This window comes from Salvelinus namaycush, chromosome 16, assembly GCF_016432855.1.
Source record: "Salvelinus namaycush isolate Seneca chromosome 16, SaNama_1.0, whole genome shotgun sequence".
Taxonomy (NCBI): Eukaryota; Metazoa; Chordata; class Actinopteri; order Salmoniformes; family Salmonidae; genus Salvelinus; species Salvelinus namaycush.
In genome coordinates, this window is record NC_052322.1 from 32,882,861 (window position 1) to 32,908,137 (window position 25,277).

The 25,277-nt window shown below is 47.4% G+C and overlaps 1 protein-coding gene across 1 annotated transcript in view; it reads left to right on the top strand.

The window, feature by feature from the left end:
• nkain4 (sodium/potassium transporting ATPase interacting 4) overlaps positions 1-25,277 on the top strand; it is a 109,036-nt gene that overhangs the window by 47,075 nt on the left and 36,684 nt on the right. The window contains exons 3-4 of the mRNA XM_039010190.1: positions 2,073-2,153; positions 5,192-5,389. Of these exons, the coding sequence (XP_038866118.1) occupies positions 2,073-2,153; positions 5,192-5,389 (279 nt within the window). The remainder of the gene's footprint in view (positions 1-2,072; positions 2,154-5,191; positions 5,390-25,277) is intronic.

The following is a 25,277-nucleotide window of genomic DNA, read 5'->3' on the forward strand; positions in this document are numbered from 1 at the left end:
GTCAGAATTTAAGGAATGATGGATGGAGCTAAATACAGGGAAATTCTTGAGGGAAACCTGTTTCAGTCTTCCAGAGATTTGAGACTGGGACGGAGGTTCACTTTCCAGCAGGACAATGACCCCAAGCATACTGCTAAAGCAACACTCAAGTGGTTTAAGGGGAAACATTTAAATGTCTTGGAATGGCCTGGCCTGGAATGGCCTGGAATGGCCTAGTCAAAGCCCAGACCTCAATCCAATTGAGAATCTGTGGTATGAATTAAAGATTGCTGTACACCAGCGGAACCCATCCAACTTGAAGGAGCTGGAGCAGTTTTGCCTTGAAGAATGGACAAAAATCCCAGTGGCTAGGTGTGCCAAGCTTATAGAGACATACCCCAAGAGACTTGCAGCTGTAATTGCTGCAAAAGGTGGCTCTACAAAGTATTGACTTTGTTAGTGAATAGTTTGTTATTTTCTGTTTTTTGTCTTTTTTGTTTTTTGTCTACACAAAGCCCACAGACCGCAATATCTTGCTATGTGCGGATAGTATGCATCCCCTTCCCCTCAAGAATGGTCTACCATATAGCCAGTTATGCATGGTTAAACCAATCTGTGGCCACCAGACAGATTTTGACAGCAATGCTAAAATAATGACAGATAAATTCAAAATGAGAGGCTACAAGGACAAAACTCTTGAAGCTGCTATGATGAAAATCTCAAAAACCAAGAGGGGAATTACTAAAATCTCAACCAAAAAAGAAAAACAATGCAACCGTCTTTTGCACTAAGTGCACCAAGGGTTTGGAGAAAATGAAAGCAATCCTGAAAAGTGTTGGCATATTCTGCAATCAGACAAAAAAATCTCACACATGGACCCCCACTGGTGCTCTACTGTAAGTGTGGTCGCAATATTGGAGATAGTTAGGTGAGATCTGACTTGCCTCCTGAGCCCACTCAGACACTCTTGACACCTATCCAAAATGGGAACTACAAATGTGGCTCTGCGCACAGTGCAATAGCACTATAAAAACATCCTTCTTCAGACACCCACATACAGGTCAACATCCCTGTTAGGGGTAACATCTCATGCAAGACCAAGGGAGTAATCTATCTCATCACCTGTTCATGTGGAAAAGCCTACAAAGGGAGGCTTACTGGATATCCTATCTAAAAACATTGACCCCATTTGGTCTGAATATTGACTTTGATTTCAGACCCTTATGAACAATTCTTTCTTTTTTGAACAAGTCTTATAAATTGATATATTCTTTCTACAGCTTATTAGCGTACACCTAATATGTTCCCCCTGTTGATGATGCTCATTATACATTAAGGTTGAACCAAAAGATTACTTGTAACAAATATGAAATGAAATACGAAACAATTAAATCTGGGAAATTGAATTAAACAATAATGTATGTTGATGCTAATATGGCGTACAATATTCAATTATGTTTCTATATGATAATAATAGCCTAATATATTTAATATGCCATAAACAATTGTTTTTTTAAAGTTTCACTAATTCATTCTAATTAACTTTATCATTATGACACACCCCTCACTATTGTCATTGGTTGCACTAATTCCACTGTTTGTCTACATAACCTGGTTCAAGTATTCATGACATTACCCTGAAGAAGGTACAGTGATGCCGAAACATTGGTAAATACCCAATAAATTACTGGGAGTTTATATATGGAGTGTGCGACTTTCTTTAGTTTGTTGTTTGTAACATATACCCTTTGTAAACACTGTTAATTGAATTATATCTTAGACCTGTTTATGCCCCTCCACTAAACCCTCAGCTGGTTTAAAACCCAACTCCTTCAAGTCTTAATGGACTTACAGCAGCTTTAGCATGAAGGCCAGAGGGGGTATTACACTTGAATCAATGGAAGGTGAAGTGCAGTGTAGAGTGTGTTCCATAACAGCATTCACACAGACATCTTTCATTTCTGTTCTGACTTATTTCAATGTATGATGTGTTCTGATGTTTTATGAACCCATGTGTCTGTAAGTGTGTATAAATTCCACCATGCATGTAGTTAATATGTACTTAACCGGTTTTGTGTTTGTGTCCTATACAGTACACAGTGTGGATGGCTCTCTGGGTGGCCTGGAATGTCTTCATCATTTGTTACTACCTGGATGTGGGAGACTTGACCAAGGTAGGCCCTATTCTCTCTGACTCACAAGTCAACTACACTACAGGTCAACTACACTACAGGTCAACTACACTACAGGTCAACTACACTACAGGTCAACTACACTACAGGTCAACTACACTACATGTCAAGTATAGGTCAACTAAAGGTCAACTATACTACAGGTCAACTACACTACAGGTCAACTACACTACAGGTCAACTACACTACAGGTCAACTACACTACAGGGCAAGTATAGGTCAACTAAAGGTCAACTACACTACAGGTCAACTACACTACAGGTCAACTACACTACAGGTCAACTACACTACAGGGCAACTACACTACAGGGCAACTACACTACAGGTCAACTACACTACAGGTCAACTACACTACAGGTCAACTACACTACAGGTCAACTACACTACAGGGCAACTACACTACAGGTCAACTACACTACAGGGCAACTACACTACAGGGCAACTACACTACAGGGCAACTACACTACAGGTCAACTACACTACAGGTCAACTACACTACAGGTCAACTACACTACAGGGCAACTACACTACAGGTCAACTACACTACAGGTCAACTACACTACAGGGCAACTACACTACAGGTCAACTACACTACAGGGCAACTACACTACAGGTCAACTACACTACAGGTCAACTACACTACAGGGCAACTACACTACAGGTCAACTACACTACAGGTCAACTACACTACAGGGCAACTACACTACAGGGCAACTACACTACAGGTCAACTACACTACAGGTCAACTACACTACAGGTCAACTACACTACAGGGCAACTACAAGGCTTCTACCTCTATTTTGGAGCTCCCATGACTTGTGTGTATCTTCCACCATTTTGAGATACGGTATGTCTATATATTTATGTGACATTGAATAAAACATGTGGTCATCCTAGGGAGGTGGGAGCCAGGTGGTGGAAAACATATTCCAAGATTCTCAGTGTCAGGGTTCAGAGAGTAGAGGGCTCAGGAAGATGCCCCGCTACCACATACACACACCCTGACAGGTCTCCTGAGTCTCTGTTTCCGTGCGTTTGGGATTATGGTCATTTCCCTTTCTACTCCCAGTTTGAGAAGTGTGATCTGAGTGCTGAGACTGTTTGATCATATCTGAATTGTGTGTTAGAGAGAGAGAGAGAGAGACTGCAGTTAACTGCTCATTCTGTTTTCATGCTGCCATGTGTTAGGCTGATACTAGTCTGCTATATTTGCCCTAGTTCTCATGACACTGTCCCACCCATGTCCAGGGTTAACCCCGGGTGTCCTATCTGTCTCATGTGGAGTAACAGTCAGGCTACAAGGGGTTAAATCCGCTCCTCATCCAATAAGAGGGCTAACACCGAAAACACTCTGTCACATACTAATATGCCTACTCCCAATCTTATGGCCTATGGACAGTGTGTGTGTGCATGAGTGTGTCTCGGGAAATGTGTCTTTGTCTGGTATACCCAAATATTTAGCCAGTTAGTGTCTTAGATTTTATTGTGCCAAAGCTCACACTGCTAAGAGGTAACGACGTTGTAATTAAACAGAAGATGTGAAAGAGTGGTTTGATATTCCTTTGTATACAGTCATCTTCTCTATATAGAGATCTCACACACACTATACTGACCCATCTCTCTCCAAGGATCAAGCTGTCTGTATCACCCACTGAAACCCATCACCCCTCCCTTCTAAACACACACACACACACACACACACACACACACACACACACACACACACACACACACACACACACACACACACACACACACACACACACACACACACACACACACACACACACACACACACTATGACTAGACTTTGCACCATAATGGGGTTTCTCCATATCTCCACTGCTCTCCCAGGGTGTTTTTAGCAGATGAGTTGTTCATCTGGACAAAGAAAGGTACAGTATGTGTGTGCTGTCACCTCCACATCCATCACGTCATCCTTTACTCTTCCCCCTCCTGACTCCTCTTCTCTCCCCTCTGTCCACTTCTATTTTACTCTCTCCATCTATTCTCTTTGTCCTTGTCTCATTCAGCCTACATTTGTCCTCCACGCTCTTCCCATTCTATCCCCTCCCTCCTTTTCTCTCTCCCTTCCTTCCTGTCGCACCCTGGCCTGACCCCTCCTCCTCCACTCCTCTCCTTTGTCCATTGCCTCCCTGTCCTCTGTTGATCGGCTCTCTGTCTCTTCGTCACACCCAGATGGACTCACTCAGTGATGGGGATCTACATTGATCTGTGAGAAAATGAATATTCATGGTCAAAATAGTTGGATCTGTGGTTGTTTGGGGACAGAGGTGTGTGTGTGTGTGTGTGTGTGTGTGTGTGTGTGTGTGTGTGTGTGTGTGTGTGTGTGTGTGTGTGTGTGTGTGTGTGTGTGTGTGTGTGTGTGTGTGTGTGTGTGTGTGTGTGTGTGTGTGTGTGTGTGTGTGTGTGTGTGTGTGGTGGGCCCCAGCTCAGCCTGTTCTCGGCTCGTATAATGAGGCATGTAGAGACCAGCTGCTGGGGGCTGGGCTGCAACACAACAGATGGAGCCAGCCTGCCCTCCCAACACTGAATATATTGGCCAGGAGGGTAGACAGCTAATGGACAACACACACACACACACTGAATCTTATTCTGGCCCGAACCAAATCCACTATGCACCTACGTACACACACACCTCCTGACTCATTCAAACCCTGTAACGATAGTACATACACACACACACACCCCAACAGTGATCCCTCCCTGTGAATTAACCTTGGATCTAGTCACGTGGAGGGTTGATTTGTGCCTTAGGGTCTGTGAGTGAATAACAATGACAGTGTTGAAAGGGAGCTTCTCAGTTAGACCTTCTGACTGCGGGGCAGCTGTGGGGTTAGATTGCTGTATTGGGGTATTGATTGACGTTTGTGTGTGTGTTTGTGTAGGTCCATGTGTATGTTTGTCTATTTACAAATGTTTGTCTGTGTATATTTTGTTACATGTTAATGTGTGTATTCAGCATGTGTTGAATGTGTGTATTCAACCTCTTGTTACAGGACAGTGACCTGCTGACGTTTAACATCTCGGCTCACCACTCGTGGTGGAGTGAACACGGTCCAGGGTGTGTGAGGAGAGAGATGACCCAGCCAGGGGTGGGGACCGTGGACAGCCAGTCCTACATCTCTGTCATGGGCTGTCTCATGGAGTACCAGTACATAGAGGTCCTACACAGTGGAACACAGATCCTCATCGCTGTGAGTATTGGTGTTATACCTTTATACACACACACAGACAACATCACCGGTCGTGTCTCTCACGGTGGAAGCCTAGTCACTGTGATTGTAGTGGCCCCTGTGCTTGGGTTATTGGGGTAGAGATATTGGAGAGTGGATCAGGAGACAGAGATCTGTTCTCTATAGACTCCGTTGTTATTAGTTTGTCTCTCTCTCCCTCCCTCGTCTCTGTCTTGCTCTTTCCCTCCCTCGCCCCTGTCGTGCTCTCTCTCTCGACCCCTGTCGTGCTCTCTCTCTCTCGGCCCCTGTCGTGCTCTCTCTCTCCCTCCCTCGGCCCCTGTCGTGCTCTCTCTCTCCCTCCCTCGGCCCCTGTCGTGCTCTCTCTCTCTCCCTCCCTCAGCCCCTGTCGTGCTCCCTCTCTCCCTCCCTCGGCCCCTCTTATGCTCTCTCTCCCTCCCTCCCTCGGCCTCTCGTGCTCTTTCCCTCCCTCGTCCCTGTCTTGCTTTCCCTCCCTCGCCCCTGTTGTGCTCTCTCTCTCTCGGCCCCTGTCGTGCTCTCTCTCTCCCTCCCTCGGCCCCTGTCGTGCTCTCTCTCTCCCTCTCTCGGCCTATCGTGCTCTCTCTCTCCCTCCCGCGGACCCTGTCATGCTCTCTCTCTCTCCGTCCCTCGGCCTCTCGTGCTCTCTCTCTCCCTCACGCGGGCTCTCGTGCGCTCTCTCTCTCTCACTCGGCCCCTGTCGTGCTCTCTCTCTCCCTCACTCGGCCCCTGTCGTGCTCCCTCTCTCTCCCTCCCTCGGCCCCTGTCGTGCTCTCTCTCTCTCCCTCACTCGGCCCCGGTCGTGCTCCCTCTCTCTCCCTCCCTCGGCCCCTGTCGTGCTCTCTCTCTTACTCCCTCCCTCTGCCCCTATCGTGCTCCCTCTCTCTCCCTCCCTCGGACCCTGTCGTGCTCTCTCTCCCTCCCTCGACCCCTGTCGTGCTCCCTCTCTCCCTCCCTCGGCCCCTCTTGTGCTCTCTCTCCCTCCCTCCCTCGGCCTCTCGTGCTCTTTCCCTCCCTTGTCCCTGTCTTGCTTTCCCTCCCTCGCCCCTGTCGTGCTCTCTCTCTCTCGGCCCCTGTCGTGCTCTCTCTCTCTGCCTCCCTCGGCCCCTGTCGTGCTCTCTCTCTCCCTCCCGCGGACCCTGTCGTGCTCTCTCTCTCTCCCTCCCTGGGACCCTGTCGTGCTCCCTCTCTCTCCCTCCCTCTGCCCCTGTCGTGCTCCCTCTCTCTCCCTCCCTCGGCCCCTGTCGTGCTCTCTCTCTCTCCCTCCCTCGAAACCCTGTCGTGCTCTCTCTCTCTCCCTCCCTCGTACCCTGTCGTGCTCTCGCTCTCTCCCTCCCTTGGCCCATGTCGTGCTCTCTCTCTCTCCCTCTCTCGGACCCTGTCGTGCTCTCTCTCTCTCCCCCTCAGCCCCTGTCGTGCTCCCTCTCTCTCCCTCCCTCGGCCCCTGTCGTGCTCCTTCTCTCTCCCTCCCTCGGACCCTGTCGTGCTCTCTCTCTCTCCCTCCCTCGACCCCTGTCGTGCTCTCTCTCTCCCTCTCTCCCTCCCTCTCTCTCTCTCTCCCTCTCTCCCTCGGCCCCTGTCGTGATCTCTCTCTCTCCCTCCCGCGGACCCTGTCGTGCTCCCTCTCTCTCCCTCTCTCTCTCTCTCTCTCTCTCCCTCCCTCGGCCCCTGTCGTGCTCTCTCTCTCCCTCTCTCGGCCTATCGTGGTCTCTCTCTCCCTCCCTCGGCCCCTGTCGTGATCTCTCTCTCTCCCTCCCGCGGACCCTGTCGTGCTCGCTCTCTCTCCCTCCCTCGGCCTCTCGTGCTCTCTCTCTCCCTCACTCGGGCTCTCGTGCTCTCTCTTTCCCTCCCTTGTCCCTGTCTTGCTTTCCCTCCCTCGCCCCTGTCGTGCTCTCTCTCTCTCGGCCCCTGTCGTGCTCTCTCTCTCAGCCTCCCTCGGCCCCTGTCGTGCTCTCTCTCTCCCTCTCTCGGCCTATCGTGCTCTCTCTCTCCCTCCCTCGGCCCCTGTCGTGCTCTCTCTCTCTCCCTCCCGCGGACCCTGTCGTGCTCTCTCTCTCTCCCTCCCTCGGACCCTGTCGTGCTCCCTCTCTCTCCCTCCCTCTGCCCTTGTCGTGCTCCCTCTCTCTCCCTCCCTCGGCCCCTGTCGTGCTCTCTCTCTCTCCCTCCCTCGAAACCCTGTCGTTCTCTCTCTCTCGCCCTCCCTCGTACCCTGTCGTGCTCTCTCTCTTTCTCCCTCGTGCTCTCTCTCTCCCTCTCTCGGCCTCTCGTGCTCGCTCTCTCCCTCCCTCGGACGCTGTCGTGCTCTCTCTCTCCTTCCCTCCCTCGGCCCCTGTCGTGCTCTCTCTTTCTTTCTCCCTCGTGCTCTCTCTCTCCCTCTCTCGGCCCCTCTCGTGCGCTCTCTCTCTCCCTCCCTCGACCCCTGTCGTGCTCTCTCTCTCTCTCTCTCTCTCTCTCTCTCTCTCTCTCTCTCTCTCTCTCTCTGCCTATGTCATGCTTTATCTTTCTCCCTCCCTCTCTTTATCTCGCTGAATGAAATATGTATCTGTGTTGTTTTGGCTGGGCGAGCCATGCTTTGTGAGCTTGTTGAAACACTGTAATCATAAAGCAATATCATCAACCACCCTGTTGAACAGACACAAGCACACACAACACACACACACACGGATGGAGATTTGTAGCTCCCTGTATGATTATAACCCAGTGGCAGAGCAGTGATTCATGTCCTGGGCCGATACCTCCATCAACTAGGATATCATCTCTGAGATAGAGGCATGCCAGGTTCTGTTTTAGGTGACTGTGAAGCCTTGCTATAGCAAGACAGGGCAGAGATACAGATATCCTTAAACTGTCCAATAGCAGGGACACTTGTAAGTGAATGTATTCTACTATAATACAATCTGCTGTGCAACTTACAGCCCGTCCAGTAGATGATTTAGTAACTCTGACCTTTCTATGAATGACAGCGACCCTCGAACGATGGGCCCTACCCTGCCTAGTGAATCATGCTGCCCAGTGGGACTGCTGTGTAGGGGTGTAGAAATCCCCATCGTCTGAGGACGGGTCACTATTTAATATATATATATAATAATAAACTACATTTATCAATCTGACTCCAATATTATGTGAGTAAATGCAACAGGCCCTGTCTCTAGAGGATCTGGTCAAGGTACCAAGCCTCTCATCACCATGTCGTATGGTTATAATGAACATGTGTCTAACTTGCATCTTATGCAAATAGCTAATCCTGGCAACCAATGTTCTAGCATTCATTTATTGAGGCAAGCAGATCAGAGATGTCAAGGTGGTACCCAAGCACATGTAGTGTATATGACAACTACCAATAGACCTGCTAAATGATGAACGTATAGTCAATCAAAGAACTACTCTGTAAAACTAGGAATGCATTTACTCAATTCAACTAATATAATTAGTCATGAAAGTATTAACGCTCAAACAATTCCATTGTACATGAACCATATGCTACATTCCAGACTACTCAGAGTAAATGACTATCACCAATAGGCTAAGACTTAACGTGGTGACGCGTCTTCAGTTCAGAATCATCTCGAAGAGAAAAAACGATGTGTCTGATACACACGGTAGCTTGGTAACAAGTTCTCAAAGTATGAACAAATTCGATTAGTCGATTTCACGTTTTCATCTGTCTTCATGCCTCCAACGGTGTCTATGAGAAGGTCCCACCCCGGAGAAAGCCACATATATGGTGTGTTTGACCTATGTGATAGCTCACAGATGGTCAGCCATCCAAACAATTCATAAATCGTGAGTATCTCATTCTCTCATTCTTCCACTACTCTGTGTGTGGGAATGTAGTGTAGAGGGGTTTAGGACACTCCCAATCACTCACACACACGCGCATGCGCACAGTCATGTCTTCACAGGCCCTCTAGAGGGGAGATTAGTCATGATTACATAAATAGGTAGAGGTGCTCATGGTTCTCACCCCAGGCACTATCCCATTCACACTGCCCCATCGACAATCAAGGTAGAATTTGCCCTCCAATACAGGTCTAGGATCAGATTACCATCCCTCCCCCGATCCAAATCTTAACCATTAGGGCGGTGACCCTGTATGAATGTTTAGGGGTAACTTCTACTTAATCCTCCACCCCACTAAAGCTCCTTGGGAAAATACATCAGTGTAGAGTCCTGTGGCTGTGTTCTGAAATGATGTACTACTCCTTACCTCAGGCTATAACAGATGAAGAAGGATTAGACAATGATGTCATAAGGCTATATTTGCTCTGGGAGCCAAATAGAACAACTTTCAATGAAACGTTTGAAATGGTTGATTCCAACAGCCTCCTTTCTTTAATGACAGAAACTCTGTCTAATCCTTCTTTATCTCATGCTGGACCTCAGGCTTTGGTTCTACCATTCACCACCCGAATCCCCCCCACCCACGCTATGTACTAAGATGGTATTGTCCTCCAGGCATTCTATCCTGTCACCGTGGGAACAGCTCTCTCTGGGAGAGGGAGATTGAGTCTATAAAATCTCCCTGAGTTGTTTTGGTTTTCCTCTCTTTCCTTGATTGTTAAAGAGGAGGGAAGTGAGGGAGAGCAGAGGGAGGGGTGTTTCCCTTTGTCTTTGTGTGGCCTGTACAAGGTCACCCTGGAAAGCCCATTAAATATTTAGCCTGGGAGGAGAATGGTTCATTATGATGAATAATTTGAGTACTGACCAATACTGGAGGCAGTTAGTGCTGTTGTCCTACCAGTTACATTCTTCATGTTTTTGATGTGACTGGAGGAGGTGAAGAGGGGAGGATACTGTACAGAAAGAGAGGAAGATGTATATCTTTCATCGTCATCTCTCTCTCTTTCTCTCTCTGGGGTTCCTATAGATGATCAATACTTCCAATATCAACTGATTTTATTGTCATTGCCAGTCAGCATAACATTTTTGTTCATCACCACAGGCTCCCTCTCTCCTCTACCCCAGAGCATCTCTTCTCTCTTTCTCTCCTTCTGTTTTTCTCTCCTCCTGCTGTCCTCCCCCTGTCTCCATACATCATCTGTTACATAAACAATGTATATGAGAAGATAACTTTCCTCCAGAGATGGGAGAGAAAAGGTCAGGGTAGTTAGGAGAGAGAGTGAGGGAAGGAGGGAGAGAGAGAGAAAAAAAGGGAGACAATTTTTTCTCGCTCTCTGAGGGAACATGTAGGATTTTGTGTGAGTATGTGTCATTTTTATAAAGCTAATACAAATGTATTGATATAAGACTGTGGTGGTCTATCACCCTGGTAGTGTGGGACTAATGTGGAACAAAGGAATACTGGAATAGTGTGTGTCAGTTTACACTGGTTATAAACACCCCATCTCTTACATGACCAGTATACAGCACCAGAGAGTTGTCACACACTCCCTCCCTCTCACGATTTATACACACACGCACGCACGCACGCACACACACGCACACACACGCATGCACACACACACAAGTATTATGATCCTAATATAAGTGTAGTCTGCTACCCTTAGGCCCTGCTGAGCTGTGTGTGTGGTGTTCCTTGGCTTTCTGTTCCCACCTTAACACTGGTTGGTTGATGTTTCAAGTGATGGAAACCTACCCCCTTTTTTCCTTCTCTATCCCTGTGTGGCTGATTGATGAATGGTTGTCACTGGATGATTGAGGGGTCCACACGAGAGGCCCGCGATGGAGTGACCCCTATGATTACTGCTCTAGGCTGCGTGCACGGGTATGCAGGTGTGTGTGAGAGGTTAACTCTGTAGATGTCTACAGTAAACAGCCAGCTGTATGAAGGAGTGATATAGTGAGACAAGCTGTTGGGAGTGTGTCTGTGTGACAGCTGTATGAAGGAGTGATATAGTGAGACAAGCTGTTGAGAGTGTGTCTGTGTGACAGCTGTATCTGGAGGCCTGGGTTTGCATCCTGCACTGAGACACTCTGCTGTTGTGTGTGTTATGCTACTGGTGTTAGGCGTGTGTCCCTTTTATGTAGGTGAGACCATCAAATAAAGAAGCTTTCAACCACTAATGAAACGCCCGTGTGAAATGTTAGCTACTGTTCAGCAGGATTGTAGCTTGTGAAGCTTGTTCCACCACGTTGAAGCAGTAATACACTGTTGATAACACATGCTGCATTAAAAGTCAGTATAAATCAGTATTAAAACATGTATACATCTGTTTAGTCTAGCTGGCTAAAGCGAGAGAGGAATAGAAAAGGGGATGAAGGGAAATGGGGGAAGGAGGAGAGAGAAGAGAGGGAAAGATTGGAGGGAAAGAGGGGGAAGTAGGATAGATCATTTTGTCTGTAGCTGGGCTTTGGAGAGTCAGTGACACGCTATTCAGATAGCATAATAAAAACACGACTGCCTCATATTAAACCCCAAAGAGTCTCAACAGAGAGCTTTACTTGTTCATCTATTTTTAGGGGGGAACAGAGGATTTTTCACCCCAAAAAGGATCAGTTAAACATCCCAGAGAGGCCGTAGGTGGTGGGGAGGGAGGGACAGAAGGGTATAGAGAGAGAGGCCGTGGGTGGTGGGGAGGGAGGGACAGAAGGGTAGAGAGAGAGGCCGTGGGTGGTGGGGAGGGAGGGACAGAAGGGTATAGAGAGAGAGGCCGTGGGTGGTGGGGAGGGAGGGACAGAAGGGTATAGAGAGAGAGGCCGTGGGTGGTGGGGAGGGAGGGACAGAAGGGTATAGAGAGAGAGGCCGTGGGTGGTGGGGAGGGAGGGACAGAAGGGTATAGAGAGAGAGGCCGTGGGTGGTGGGGAGGGAGGGACAGAAGGGTATAGAGAGAGAGGCCGTGGGTGGTGGGGAGGGAGGGACAGAAGGGTATAGAGAGAGAGGCCGTGGGTGGTGGGGAGGGAGGGACAGAAGGGTAGAGAGAGAGGCCGTGGGTGGTGGGGAGGGAGGGACAGAAGCGTATAGAGAGAGAGGCCGTGGGTGGTGGGGAGGGAGGGACAGAAGGGTATAGAGAGAGAGGCCGTGGGTGGTGGGGAGGGAGGGACAGAAGGGTATAGAGAGAGAGATGTGGTACGTTTGGACCCAGGTGCAGATAAGAGACCAGATGACGAATCAGTGGTTAAGGATAAACATAATACTTTACTGAGAAACAGTAGCCGCAGGATCACAGTACACTGGAAAGGCTCAAACTCACTCAGGAAACAAATGCACACGGTAAACAATTCAAGATTCTGCAAAGAACAACAGAAAACACCTCTTTTAACAGGGACACAATCATGAAATAAGGCCGGGTGGCCATCCACAAGTCGAGGGCGCGGAGGAGCAGGTGTGGGTGGAGAGAATGGACTGGTCCTTAGCTTGAGACAGGAGACATGAAAGGACGGACAGACCCTCATGAACCTGGGAAGCTGGAGACGAAAGGTGACTGGGTTGATGCGCGAGACCACCTTTTTAAGGGAAGATCACAGGTGGACAGCCACACCCGTTGACCCGGTCGGAGGAGCCGAAAAGGTCTTCGGTGCCGGTTTGCCTGATGTTGGTGTCAGGCAGAGGAGCGGAGCAAGGAGGATCGCGCTCTGATCTAGGTGCGGCAACATCGTCGAATGAACGCCTTGGCTGATGGCACCCCCGCTTCGGCTTCTTGTTCAGAAAATGGGGGGCAACCCGAACTGACACTCAAACGGCGACAATCCAGTGGATGAGTTCGGCAGTGTGTTATGAGCATACTCTGCCCAGATGAGGAACTTGCTTCAGTTGCTGGCCTGAGTGGAGACAAAGCAGCAGAGGAACTTCTCCAGCTCTTGGTTGGCCCACTCAGTTTGCCCATTCGACTAAGGTTGGAACCCCTGGGAGACACTCACCGATGCCCCCAGCAGGGAACAGAATACCGTGTGACGAACTGGGTTCCACGATCTGAGACAATGTCCTGGGGAAGTCTGTGTAGTCAAAAGACATGGATAATCATGAGCTCAGCGGTCTCCTTAGCTGAAGGCAACTTGTGTAAGACGATGAAATGGGCTGCCTTCGAGAACCGATCGACGACCACCAGGATAGTGGTAAGTCCTTGAGATGGAGGTAAAGTCTACAGACAGGTGGGACCAGTTCCTCCTGGGGATGGGCAGAGGTTGGAGCAACCCAGCCAGTTGCTGATGTGAAGTCTTGCTTTAGGGACAGATGGAACAGGCCGCAACAAGGATCTCACATCCTCCATCATGTTGGGACACCAGAATTTCCGCCTCAGGAACACCAATGTCCGATTAACTCCTGGTTGCCCAGTTAATTTAGAGGAGTGTTCCCATTGTAGTACTCGGGACATGGGCTGATTGCATTCTTGAATGGAAACTAAACTCTTATGGTCCGTCCAGATCACGAAAGGATGAGGTGCTCCCTCCAATCAGTCTCTCCACCCCTCAAGAGCCCACTTAACTGCCAGGAGCTCCCGGTTTCCTACATCGTAGTTGTGTTCTGCTGGTGTTAACTGCTTGGAGAGAAAGGCGCATGGGTGCAGTTTCTTGTCCTCCTCGTTCCACTGTGAAAGGACCGCCCCTGCTCCAGTGTCCACCTCCACCACAAAGGGACGAGTTGGATCAAGATGAACGAGGATGGGTCCAGAGGTGAAAAGTCCCTTGAGCTCCATGAATGCCCTGTCAGCCTCGGCGGTCCAGCAAAAATGGGTCTGGGACTTGCGGGATACGACGGTGAGAGGCGCTGCCACTGCACCAAAGCCACTGCACCAAAGGGTAACGGCAGTGTGGGAACAACAGCCAACATCTTTCAGATCCACCCAGTAGCCTTCACTGCCGACCTTCGACAACTCTTCGACCACCCAGTCAGCGGACGAGAAGCGGCCAGCCGACTGTTCAACCTCCGCCAAGGGGCCAGACCAATGGCGGACTTCGCCATTGAGTTCCGCACCCTCGCAGCCGAGAGTGGGTGGAATACGGAGGGACTGGTTACCGCTTTCCACCAGGGTCTGTCTAACTCCATCAAAGATGAACTGGCCGCTCTGGAACTAGGAGAGCACCTCGAGTCCCTGATAATACTGGCAATCAGGCTTGACAACCGCATCCGGTAACGGGTGAGACGGGGCCATTTTGACACCACTCCAGCATTCCAGTTTTCTGAGCACCCAGAGCCCTCTGAGCCCAGCATGGAGAATCCCATGCAGCTGGGTCACACATGTCTGAGCCCATAGGGGCGTTACAGGCACATGCGCGAAGGCTGATGCCTCTACGGCGGAGGTCTTGGCCATCTCCGTGCTACCTGCCCAGAGCTGACGGGAAACACCAGGGCTCACCAGGACAGGGGGAGACCCTGACAAGCTGTGCAGTTACCTCCCGGCTACCCAGTCACCGTCTGTTACTACCTTTAACCCTTTACTGGGACAACCATCAGCACCAGATTCAAGCCTTTGTGGACTCCGGGGCCGCAGATCATTTCATTGATCAAGACTTCGCCAGAGAGTTACAGATCCCCTGCGTGAAATGTCCCATCCCTCTGCAGATTCAAGCCCTCGATGGACGCCCCATTGGCTCCTGTCAGGTGGAATATCAGATCAAGCCCATGTTACTGCAGGTTGGTGTGAACCACTCTGAGACTCTTAGTTTTCTGTTGATCACTGCTCACTGTACCCCTGGCTAGCGCTACATAACCCACTAGTTTCCTGGTCCAGGGGACACCTACTAGACTGGGTAAGGACTGCCAGACTAAATGTCTAAGACCTCCACCAAGAGTCTCGCCGTGTCCTCCTGCATCCCTTGAAGATCAAGACTTTCCGCTCTCCCTCCCGAATACTTCGACCTCCGGGAGGACTTCAGTGAGAGGCAGGCCTCCACCCTTCCCCCTCGTCGTCCTTATGACTGTGCCATAGAACTCCTACCCGGCGCCACACCTCCCCGGCCACACTACCCCTGAAGCAACAGTCATGGACAATTACATCCGGGAGTCGCTGGAGGCAGGTTTCATTCGCCCCTCTACAACGCCTCCGCAACGTTTACAATCTGGTGACAATCAGGGAGGGAGATGAGTGGAAGACTGCCTTTAACACACCTAGTGGCCACTATGAGTATTTAGTCATGCCCTTCGGATTATCGAACTCACCGGCAGTCTTTCAAGCTTTGGTCAATGACACCCTGAGGGATATGTTGAATCGGTTCATCTTTGTTTACCTCAACAACATCCTGATCTTCTCCAAGACCCTTCCGGAACACATACTGCACGTCCGCCTAGTCCTGAGAACACTCCTGCAGAGTCTACTATATGTCACATTCATTAAATAATAAGACACACCAGGGTCCAATAAAAGCCTGTAGTGCGATCTCTGCCACCCTCTGGTGCCAGGAGGAACCATGACAGAGAGAGAGGGAGAGAGAGCACAAATACAAATTCCATCTAGACACCGTTGCCCTAAAGCACAAAAAAACTATAGATACCTCGGCCTAAACATCAGCGCCAAAGGTAACTTTCAAAAAGCTGTGAACGAGTGACAAGGCAAGAAGGGCCTTCTATGCCATCAAAGGGAACATAAAATGTGACATGTACAACATAAAACACCAAATACTGCATGCAGAGCAGAGTTAGGCCGATACCCGCTAATTATCAAAATCCAGAAAAGAGACGTTAAATTCTACAACCGCTTAAAAGGAAGTTCAAACCTTCCATAACAAAGCCATCACCTACAGAGAGATTAACCTGGAGAAAAGTCCCCTAAGCAAGTTGGTCCTAGGCCTCTGTTCACAAACAGAGCCACAGGACAGGACAGGACAGGACAGAGAGAGAGAAAATATATATCCGTGTGGGTAAAAGGGATCACATTAAATACCTAGGTGTCTGGCTAGACTGTAAATTCTCCTTCCAGACTCACATTAAGCATCTCCAATCCAAAGTTAAATCTAGAATCGGCTTCCTATTTCGCAACAAAGCCTCATTCACTCATGCTGCCAAACATACCCTCATAAAACGGACTATCCTACCGATCCTTGACTTCGGCGATGTCATTTACAAAATAGCCTCCAACACTCTACTCAGCAAATTGGATGCAGTCTATCACAGTGCCATCCGTTTTGTCACCAAAGCCGCATATATTACCCACCACTGCGACCTGTATGCTCTATTTTGGCTGGTCCTCGCAAAATATTAGTTGCCAAACCCACTGGCTCCAGGTCATCTATAAGTCTTTGCTAGGTAAAGCCCTGCCTTATCTCAGCTCACTGGTCTCCATAGTAACACCCACCCGTAACACGCGCTCCAGCAGGTATATTTCACTGGTCTTCCCCAAAGCCAACACCTACTTTGGCCGCCTTTTCTTCCAGTTCTCTGCTGCCAATGACTGGAACGAATTGATAAAATTACTGAATTGGAGACTTATATCTCCCTCACTAACTTTAAGCGTCAGCTGTCAGAGCAGCTTACCGATCTGTAAATAGCCCATCCAACTACCTACCTCATCCCCATATTTGTTTTTGTTTTTCTGCTCTTTGCACACCAGTATTTCTACTTGCACATCCTCATCTGTACATATATCACTCCAGTGTTAATTGCTAAATTATAATTACTTCGCCACTATGGCCTATTTATTGCCTTACCTCCTTACTTCATTTGCACACACTGTATATACATGTTTCTATTGTGTTATTGACTGTACGTTTGTTAATCCCATGTGTAACGCTGTGTTGTTTTTGTCGCACTGCTTTGCTTTATCTTGGCCAGGTCGCAGTTGTAAATGAGAACTTGTTCTCAACTGGCCTACCTGGTTAAATAAAGGTGAAATTAAATTAAATTAAAAGAAAAATGTTGGTAGAACTCTTTGTGTGTGCATGCATGTGTGAGTTTGTGTTGAACGTGTTTTGTGTTATCTTTGGATACAGCCCCCTCTACCCGGCCCCCTCTGCCCCTGTGTGTGTGTGTGTGTGTGTGCGCGTGCGTGCGTGCGTGCGTGCAGGTGTGTTTAATGACAGGCAGAATATGATGAGATAGGGGCTGCAGGGACCACATCCACCTGTTCTTTTCCAGTCCATACACACATACACACATACACACACACACACACACACACACACACACACACATACACACACACACACACACACACATACACACACGCACACACACACACACACACACACACACACACACACACACACACACACACACACACACACACACACACACACACACACACACACACACACACACACACACACACACACACAGTCACAGAGGTGATCTCATTTTGGGACTGTGGGGGAAGCTGTTGCCTCATCGTCAGACAGACAGTGCCAGGTAATTAACCTGCCACAGAAGAACCCCCCCCCCCCCCTTTCTCTGTCTCTCTCTCTCTGTCTCTGTATCTCTCTACCTGTCTCTGTATCTCTCTCTCTGTCTCTGTCTCTGTCTCTCTGTCTCTCTGTCTCTGTGTCTCTGTGTCTCTGTCTCTGTCTCTGTCTCTGTATCTCTCTCTCTCTCTCTCTCTCTCTCTCTCTCTCTCTCTCTCTCTCTCTCTCTCTCTCTCTCTCTCTCTCTGTCTCTGTATCTCTCTCTCTCTCTGTATCTCTCTGTCTCTGTCTCTGTATCTCTCTCTGGAATTGTTTCACCGTGGCGCTGCTGGTTTCTATCTTGCTGTCATCTACCATTACAAGTGCAAGTGTTGTTAGCTTAATTCCATTCCAATTGAATCCGGTCTTGGAAAAAGGCTCACACACAATGTCCAGTCCATTTCTGCCAGTGTATGACCATAGGGCTAAAAACCTGTAAAGCCTTAACTGTGTATTTACAATATATTCTGATTGTTTCCTTTTTTTAGCTACCACTGTGAGCATTACTCATCAGGTCTGAATCCAATGTTCCTCGCTTGACCAGGAGTACTCCTCTTTTTGGTTGCAAATTGGTCTCTAGTTCAATTCTCTTCTTTCTTTCTTTCTTTCTTTCTTTCTTTCTTTCTTTCTTTCTTTCTTTCTTTCTTTCTTTCTTTCTTTCTTTCTTTCTTTCTTTCTTTCTTTCTCTAGCTCTCTCTCTCTCTGTCTCTCTCTCTGTCTCTATCTCTCTCTCTCTCTCTCTCTCTCTCTCTCTCTCTCTCTCTCTCTCTCTCTCTCTCTCTCTCTCTCTCTCTCTCTCTCTCTCTCTCTCATTGTGATAGATAGATCTACATGAATTCCCTTTACTAAAGAATACTTAAGGGCTTTTCTCCTAGGACAGTGAGCCAGATCAATAGTGTGTTAATTAGCAAGCCGATCGATGTAAATCCCCCTTCTATCTCTCTCTCTCTCACACACACACACACACACACACACACACACACACACACACACACACACACACACACACACACACACACACACACACACACACACACACACACACACACACACACACACACACACACACACACACACACACACACACACACACACACAGTTACACACAGTCACACACTCAGTTACACAGACTCACACACACACACAAAGGACTGGAACAGAATAGTTGCCAAAGTAAAATAATAGAAAGAAAGACAATAGGTGTTACTGGACTGAGCTCTTTGATGGTTGCCTGACGACTCAAACTGAGTTCTTCCGCTGCTCTATGTTCGCTACATACTTCAGTCTGAGGGTGTTTTCACATATAGTCCTCTTTATTAGCTAAATAGCTCAGTTCTCTTTGTATTCACACTGCCCTTGCCTTTTGCCAGTCCACTTCAACTATTTTGTGGTCTGAGTCCTCTTTGCATTCACATTGCTATGTTTAGAAAGTAACCAAGATCTTTTTTCAACATTCACTCAATGCACTCTGGGTTTTAATAAAGTGCAGGACAAGCCATTCCATCAGAACATGTTATCGGACAGCTAGATATACCTAGTTACATTTTGGAAGCTAATAGATTGCATTTAGTTATAAGAAGAGCCATAATAATTGTAATTAGAAGATAATATTACGATTTAAATATAATTGGTAACATAAAAAATAGTAGAAGAATAACTTCAGATTAAATAATGCTGTAATTGAAAATGTACACACCCAATGTAGTCTACTGCCCCTTTAAGAGCTAGAATTGATTTTGTACCCTATGGTGTGATTCTCACCAAATATGTTGTCTTCTCACACTATTCAAACCCCACAATCAATAAACAGCTTATGAAGCTCTCTTAGCCTATAGGTCACATATTGCAAACAAATAATCTTGAACTAAAACCACACATATTTTGGCATTTCTGTGCACCCTTGACAATCGCTAATAAATATCCAAGAACAGCGCATGTTTTTTCCTTGAATCTGCACATCATCATCATCTCTCTTTTGTGTCAGGCACCAATGTGAGGGGTTATGGCAGGAGAAACGGTGTTTCAGTAGTCTAGTGTGTGGTGCGGGAATAATGACAAGCAAATCCGGGGAGCTTTGTGTTCACGTTGTCCTATAAAAGGGAACCAGACCGCAAAGTTCAAGCGAAACGAACTCAGACCACTTCTTCAGATGGTCTCAGTTCAGTTCGCTTCAGGGGCTCTTTTGAGGGGTCTGAGTTCCTTTGGAGTGTTCACACTGCACAAAAAATGAAGTGAAACACACTGAGTTCATAACAATTGCAGAAAGGGGACGAGTGTGAAAACACTCTGAGACTGCCAAAAGGAAGGGTATTGTACAAAACAAAGTTATCAGCAGTTGTATCATCTCTAACCAATCAGAGTATCAAAGCCAATTACGAATTTTCAAAACGCCGCTTTACACACGAGGAAGAATGGCGCCGGAGGGGAGGGCTGCCATTTTACGTGCTCCTAACCAACTGTGCTATTTTGTTTGTTTTTTCGTGTTATTTGTAACTTATTTTTGTAACTTATTTTGTACATGATGTTGCTGCTACCATCGCTTATGACCGGAAATAACTTCTGGACATCAGAACAGCGATTACTCACCTCAAACTGGACAAAGATCTTTTACACTATCCCCCCACTGACACTGTATCACCCCCCTACACTATCCCCCACTGAGATTGTATCACCCCCCTACACTATCCCCCCACTGATACTGTATCACCCCCCTACACTATCCCCCCACTGAGCCTGTATTACCCCCCTACACTATCCCCCCACTGAGACTGTATCACCCCCCTACACTTAACGAGTCCGACGCGGAGGATATACTGCTTTCTCGGGAACGGGCCCAAATCCCCATCATTTGCATGAAGATAAGACGGAGAAAAAGGGGGTGGAGGTCGGGCTGCCTTCTGAGAATTCGTAGGCGAGTGAGTTAACCCCCTCTACCATCAGTCCTATTTGCCAACATGCAATCATTGGATAACAAAATGGATGAGCTCCGATCAAGGAAATCCTACCACCGGGACATTAAAACTGTAATATCTTATGTTTCACTGAGTCGTAGCTGAACTACATGGATAACATACAGCTGGTGGGGTTTTCTGTCCATCGGCAAGATAGAACAGCTGCTTCCAGTAAAACAAGGGGTGGTGGTCTGTGTCTATTTGTAAATAACAGCTTGTGCACTAAATCTAATATTAAGGAAGTCCCAAGGTTTTGTTCGCCTGAGGTAGAGTATCTCATGATAAGCTGTAGACCACACTATTTACCAAGAGAGTTTATCTATATTTTTCGTAGCCGTCTCTTTCCCACCACAAACCGATGCTGGCACTAAGACGGCACTTAACGAGCTGTATAGGGCCATAAGCAAACATCATTATACCACCCTGCAACCCACTGCTGGCTTGCTTCTGAAGCTAAGCAGGGTTGGTCCTGGTCAGTCCCTCGATGCAAGACCAGATGCTGCTGGAAGTGGTGTTGGAGGGCCCCCAAAAAATTGTCAAAAAAAATATCCCAATACCCCAGGGCAGTGATTGGGGACATTGCCCTGTGTAGGCTGCCTTCTTTCGGATGGGACTTTAAACGAGTGTCCTGACTCTCTGTGGTCACTAAAGATCCCATGTCACTTATCACAAGAGTAGGAGTGTTAACCCCGGTGTCCTGGATAAATTCCCAGTCTGGCCCTCATACCATCACAGTCACCTAATCATCCCCAGTTTACAATATTCTCAATACTCTCACCTGTAACTATTCCCCAGGTTGTTGCTGTAAATGAGCATGTGTTCTCAGTCTACTTACCTGGGAAAATAAGGGTTAAATAAAATTTAATCCAGTGACCGGGGACTTTAATGCAGCGAAACTTAAATCAGTTTTACCTAATTTCTACCAGTATGTTAAATGTGCAACCAGAGGAAAAACAACTCTAGACCACATTTACTCTACACACAGATATGCGTACAAAAGCTCTCTCCTCCCTCCCTCCATTTGACAAATCTGACCATAACTCTATCCTCCTGATTCCTGCTTACACGCAAAAACTAAAGCAGGAAGTACCAGGGTCACTGGCAGGGCTTGCAAACTATTACGGACTAAAAAGGGAAGCACAGCTGCGAGCTGCCCAGTGACACGAGCCTACCAGACGAGCTAAATACGAGCTATGCTCGATTCAGGCAAGCAACACTGAAGCATGCATGAGAGCATCAGCTGTTCCCGGACGACTGTGTGATCACGCTCTCCGTAGCCGATGTGAGTAAGACCTTGAAACAGGTCAACATTTGCAAGGCCGCAGGGCCAGACGGATTACCAGGACGTGTACTCCGAGCATGCGCTGACCAACTGGCAAGTGTCTTCACTGACATTTTCACCCTGTCCCTGACCGAGTCTGTAATACCAACATCTTTCAAGCAGACCACCATAGTCTCAGGGCCGAAGAACACCAAGGTAACCTGCCTAAATGACTACCGACCCGTAGCACTCACGTCTGTAGCCATGAAGTGCTTTGAAAGGCTGGTCATGGCTCACATCAACACCATTATCCCAGAAACCATAGACTGCCCCATCACATCCACACATGATGCAATCTCTATTGCACCCCACACTGCCCTTTCCCACCTGGACAAAAGGAACACCTACGTGAGAATGCTATTCATTGACTACAGCTCAGCGTTCAACACCATAGTGCCCTCAAAGCTCATCACTAAGCTAAGGACCCTGAGAGAGTGGAACAGGTTGAGAGCTTCAAGTTCCTTGGTGTCCACATCACCAACAAACTATCATGGTCCAAACACACCAAGACATTCGTGAAGAGGGCACGACAACGCCTATTCCCCCTCAGGAGAATGAAAAGATTTGGCATGGGTCCTCAGATCCTCAAAAGGTTAACTTCTTGACGCACGGATCCCTTTAGCGGAATCATTTTCATCAACAACCGCTGAATTGCAGAGCGCCAAATAAAAAAAAAAAAAGCTACAAATATTTATATTCATGAAATCACAAGGCAATATAGCAAAACACAGCTTAGCTTGTTGTTAATTCACCTGTCGTGTCAGATTTTGAAAATATGCTTTACAGCGAAAGCAATCCAAGCGTTTGTGTGAGTTTATCGATCACTAGACAAAACATTAAGAACACCTCGCAGCAATGTAGATTGGTCACAAAAGTCAGAAAAGCAATAAAATTAATCGCTTTCCCTTTGATGATCTTCGGATGTTTGCACTCACGAGACTCCCAGTTACACAATAAATGTTCCTTTCGTTCGATAAAGATAATTTTTATATCAAAAAACCTCCATTTGTTTGGCGCGTTATGTTCAGTATTCCACAGCCTTAGGCAGGTCATCAAGGCTTGACGAAAATTCCAAATAGTATCCGTAAAGTTCGTAGAAACATGTCAAACGTTTTTAATAATCAATCGTCAGGTTGTTTTTAACATAAACAATCGATAATATTTCAACCGGACTGTAAACTATTCAATACTGGAGAGAAAGAAAATGTCTAGCTACCAGTGTTGCGCGCATGAACTAATGGAAGGACATCGGCCATCCACTGACACGATTTGATAAATCTCGCTAATTTTTCAGAATAAAAGCTTGAAACTATGTCTAAAGACTGTTCACACCCTGAGGAAGCCACAGGAAAAGTAATCTGGTTGATATCCCTTTAAATGGACGAAAGGCAGGCAATGGAACAGTGATTTTTCAAAATAAGAGTCACTTCCGGGTTGGATTTCCTCAGGTTTTCGCCTGCAAAATCAGTTCTGTTATACTCACAGACAATATTTGGACAGTTTTGGAAACTTTAGAGTGTTTTCTATCATACTCTGTCAATTACAGTGGGGAGAACAAGTATTGGATACACTGCCGATTTTGCAGGTTTTCCTACTTACAAAGCATGTAGAGGTCTGTAATTTGTATCATGGGTACACTTCAACTGTGAGAGACGGAATCTAAAACAAAAATCCAGAAAATCACATTGTATGATTTTTAAGTTTTGCCAGGCAATTCCACTAGATAGTACAGCCACAAAGTCAAAATTGGCTATATTGTAAAAATTCATGAAAAAAAATATGTATTTAAGGTTAGGGTTAGGCATACGGTTATCAGTATGGCTAAGGTTAGGGTTAGGTTTAAAATCACAAGAAGATAAATTGGAGAAATAGCCTGGATTTGTTACTTTGTGGCTGTGGTAACTAGTGACGACCAAAACTGTTAGATATGCCTATTGCTGAGTGTGGAATCTAATTTTGTCTCTCTCTACCTGGGCTAATATTTGCCGCTTAGAGATTGCCCTTCATTAACGTATGCAAATGTCTGTTTCCCCCAGCTGGGCAGCTGGTCTCACTCTCATACACTCAATTGTGTGTGTGTCCTTCATATCTACGCCGCTGGTCAATGGCAGTTGTGTGTGTGTGTGTGTGTGTGTGTGTGTGTGTGTGTGTGTGTGTGTGTGTGTGTGTGTGTGTGTGTGTGTGTGTGTGTGTGTGTGTGTGTGTGTGTGTGTGTGTGTGTGTGTGTGTGTGTGTGTGTGTGTGTGTGTTTGCTTGTGCGTGTCAGTGGAGGCTGCTGAGGGGAGGACGGGTCATAATAATGGCTGGAATGGAGTCAATAGAATGGTACCAAACACATCAAACACGTGGTTTCCATTCCAACCATTATTATGAACTGTCCTCCCCTCCCCTCAGCAGCCTCCACTGTCGTGTGTGTCTGTGTGATTACATGCACATGTATCACTGTGAATGTGTTTGTGTGTGTGGATGAATGTGGATGAATGTGAAATATCATGTGATCTCTAAAAACCTGTTTCCTCTGATAAGCTTTTATAGATGAACAGCAAATGGAACAAATCCTGGCTTTGAACTCATCCACTCTGAACTCTTCTCCTCTCTGCTGTTTTCCATTCTCTGCTGTACGTTTTCCTCGGTCAAGACCCCGGTCCGCCCCTGACAGCACCGCTTTAGATGGGGTCACAGACATACACGTAACACACACACATACCACTTTAGACAGAGCCGAGGGGAACTGTCAGAGGAGTCACTTTCCATTAGAATGCTAATAGAACAGAGACGGCCACAGACAGCAGAGAGGGAGAGCAAGGGAGTGGGAGAGAGGGAAGGGGACGATGAAGAGAGAAGTAAGGAGATACGGGGTGAGGGGCAGAGAGTGAGAGGGAGAGAAACACGCAGAGAGAGAGAGCGAGAGAGAGAAGGACTGACTGATTCACAATAGATTGACATAGCGATGCAGATCCAGGAGGTCAGGACTAGCCCACTCAGGCTTGTCTTATGACTTTAATTAATATTACATACATTTTCCAGAATGATCTCTGTGAACTTCAGAGCTGTATGGGGGACTGGGAGAGGAAGCTGTATAGGGGACTGGGAGAGGAAGCTGTATAGGGGACTGGGAGAGGAAAGCTGTGTAGGGGACTGGGAGAGGAAGCTGTATAGGGGACTGGGAGAGGAAAGCTGTGTGGTGAACTGGGAGAGGGAAGCTGTATGGGGGACTGGGAGAGGAAGCTGTGTGGGAGACTGGGAGAGGGAAGCTGTGTGGGGGACTGGGAGAGGGAAGCTGTATGGGGGACTGGGAGAGGAAGCTGTGTGGGAGACTGGGAGAGGGAAG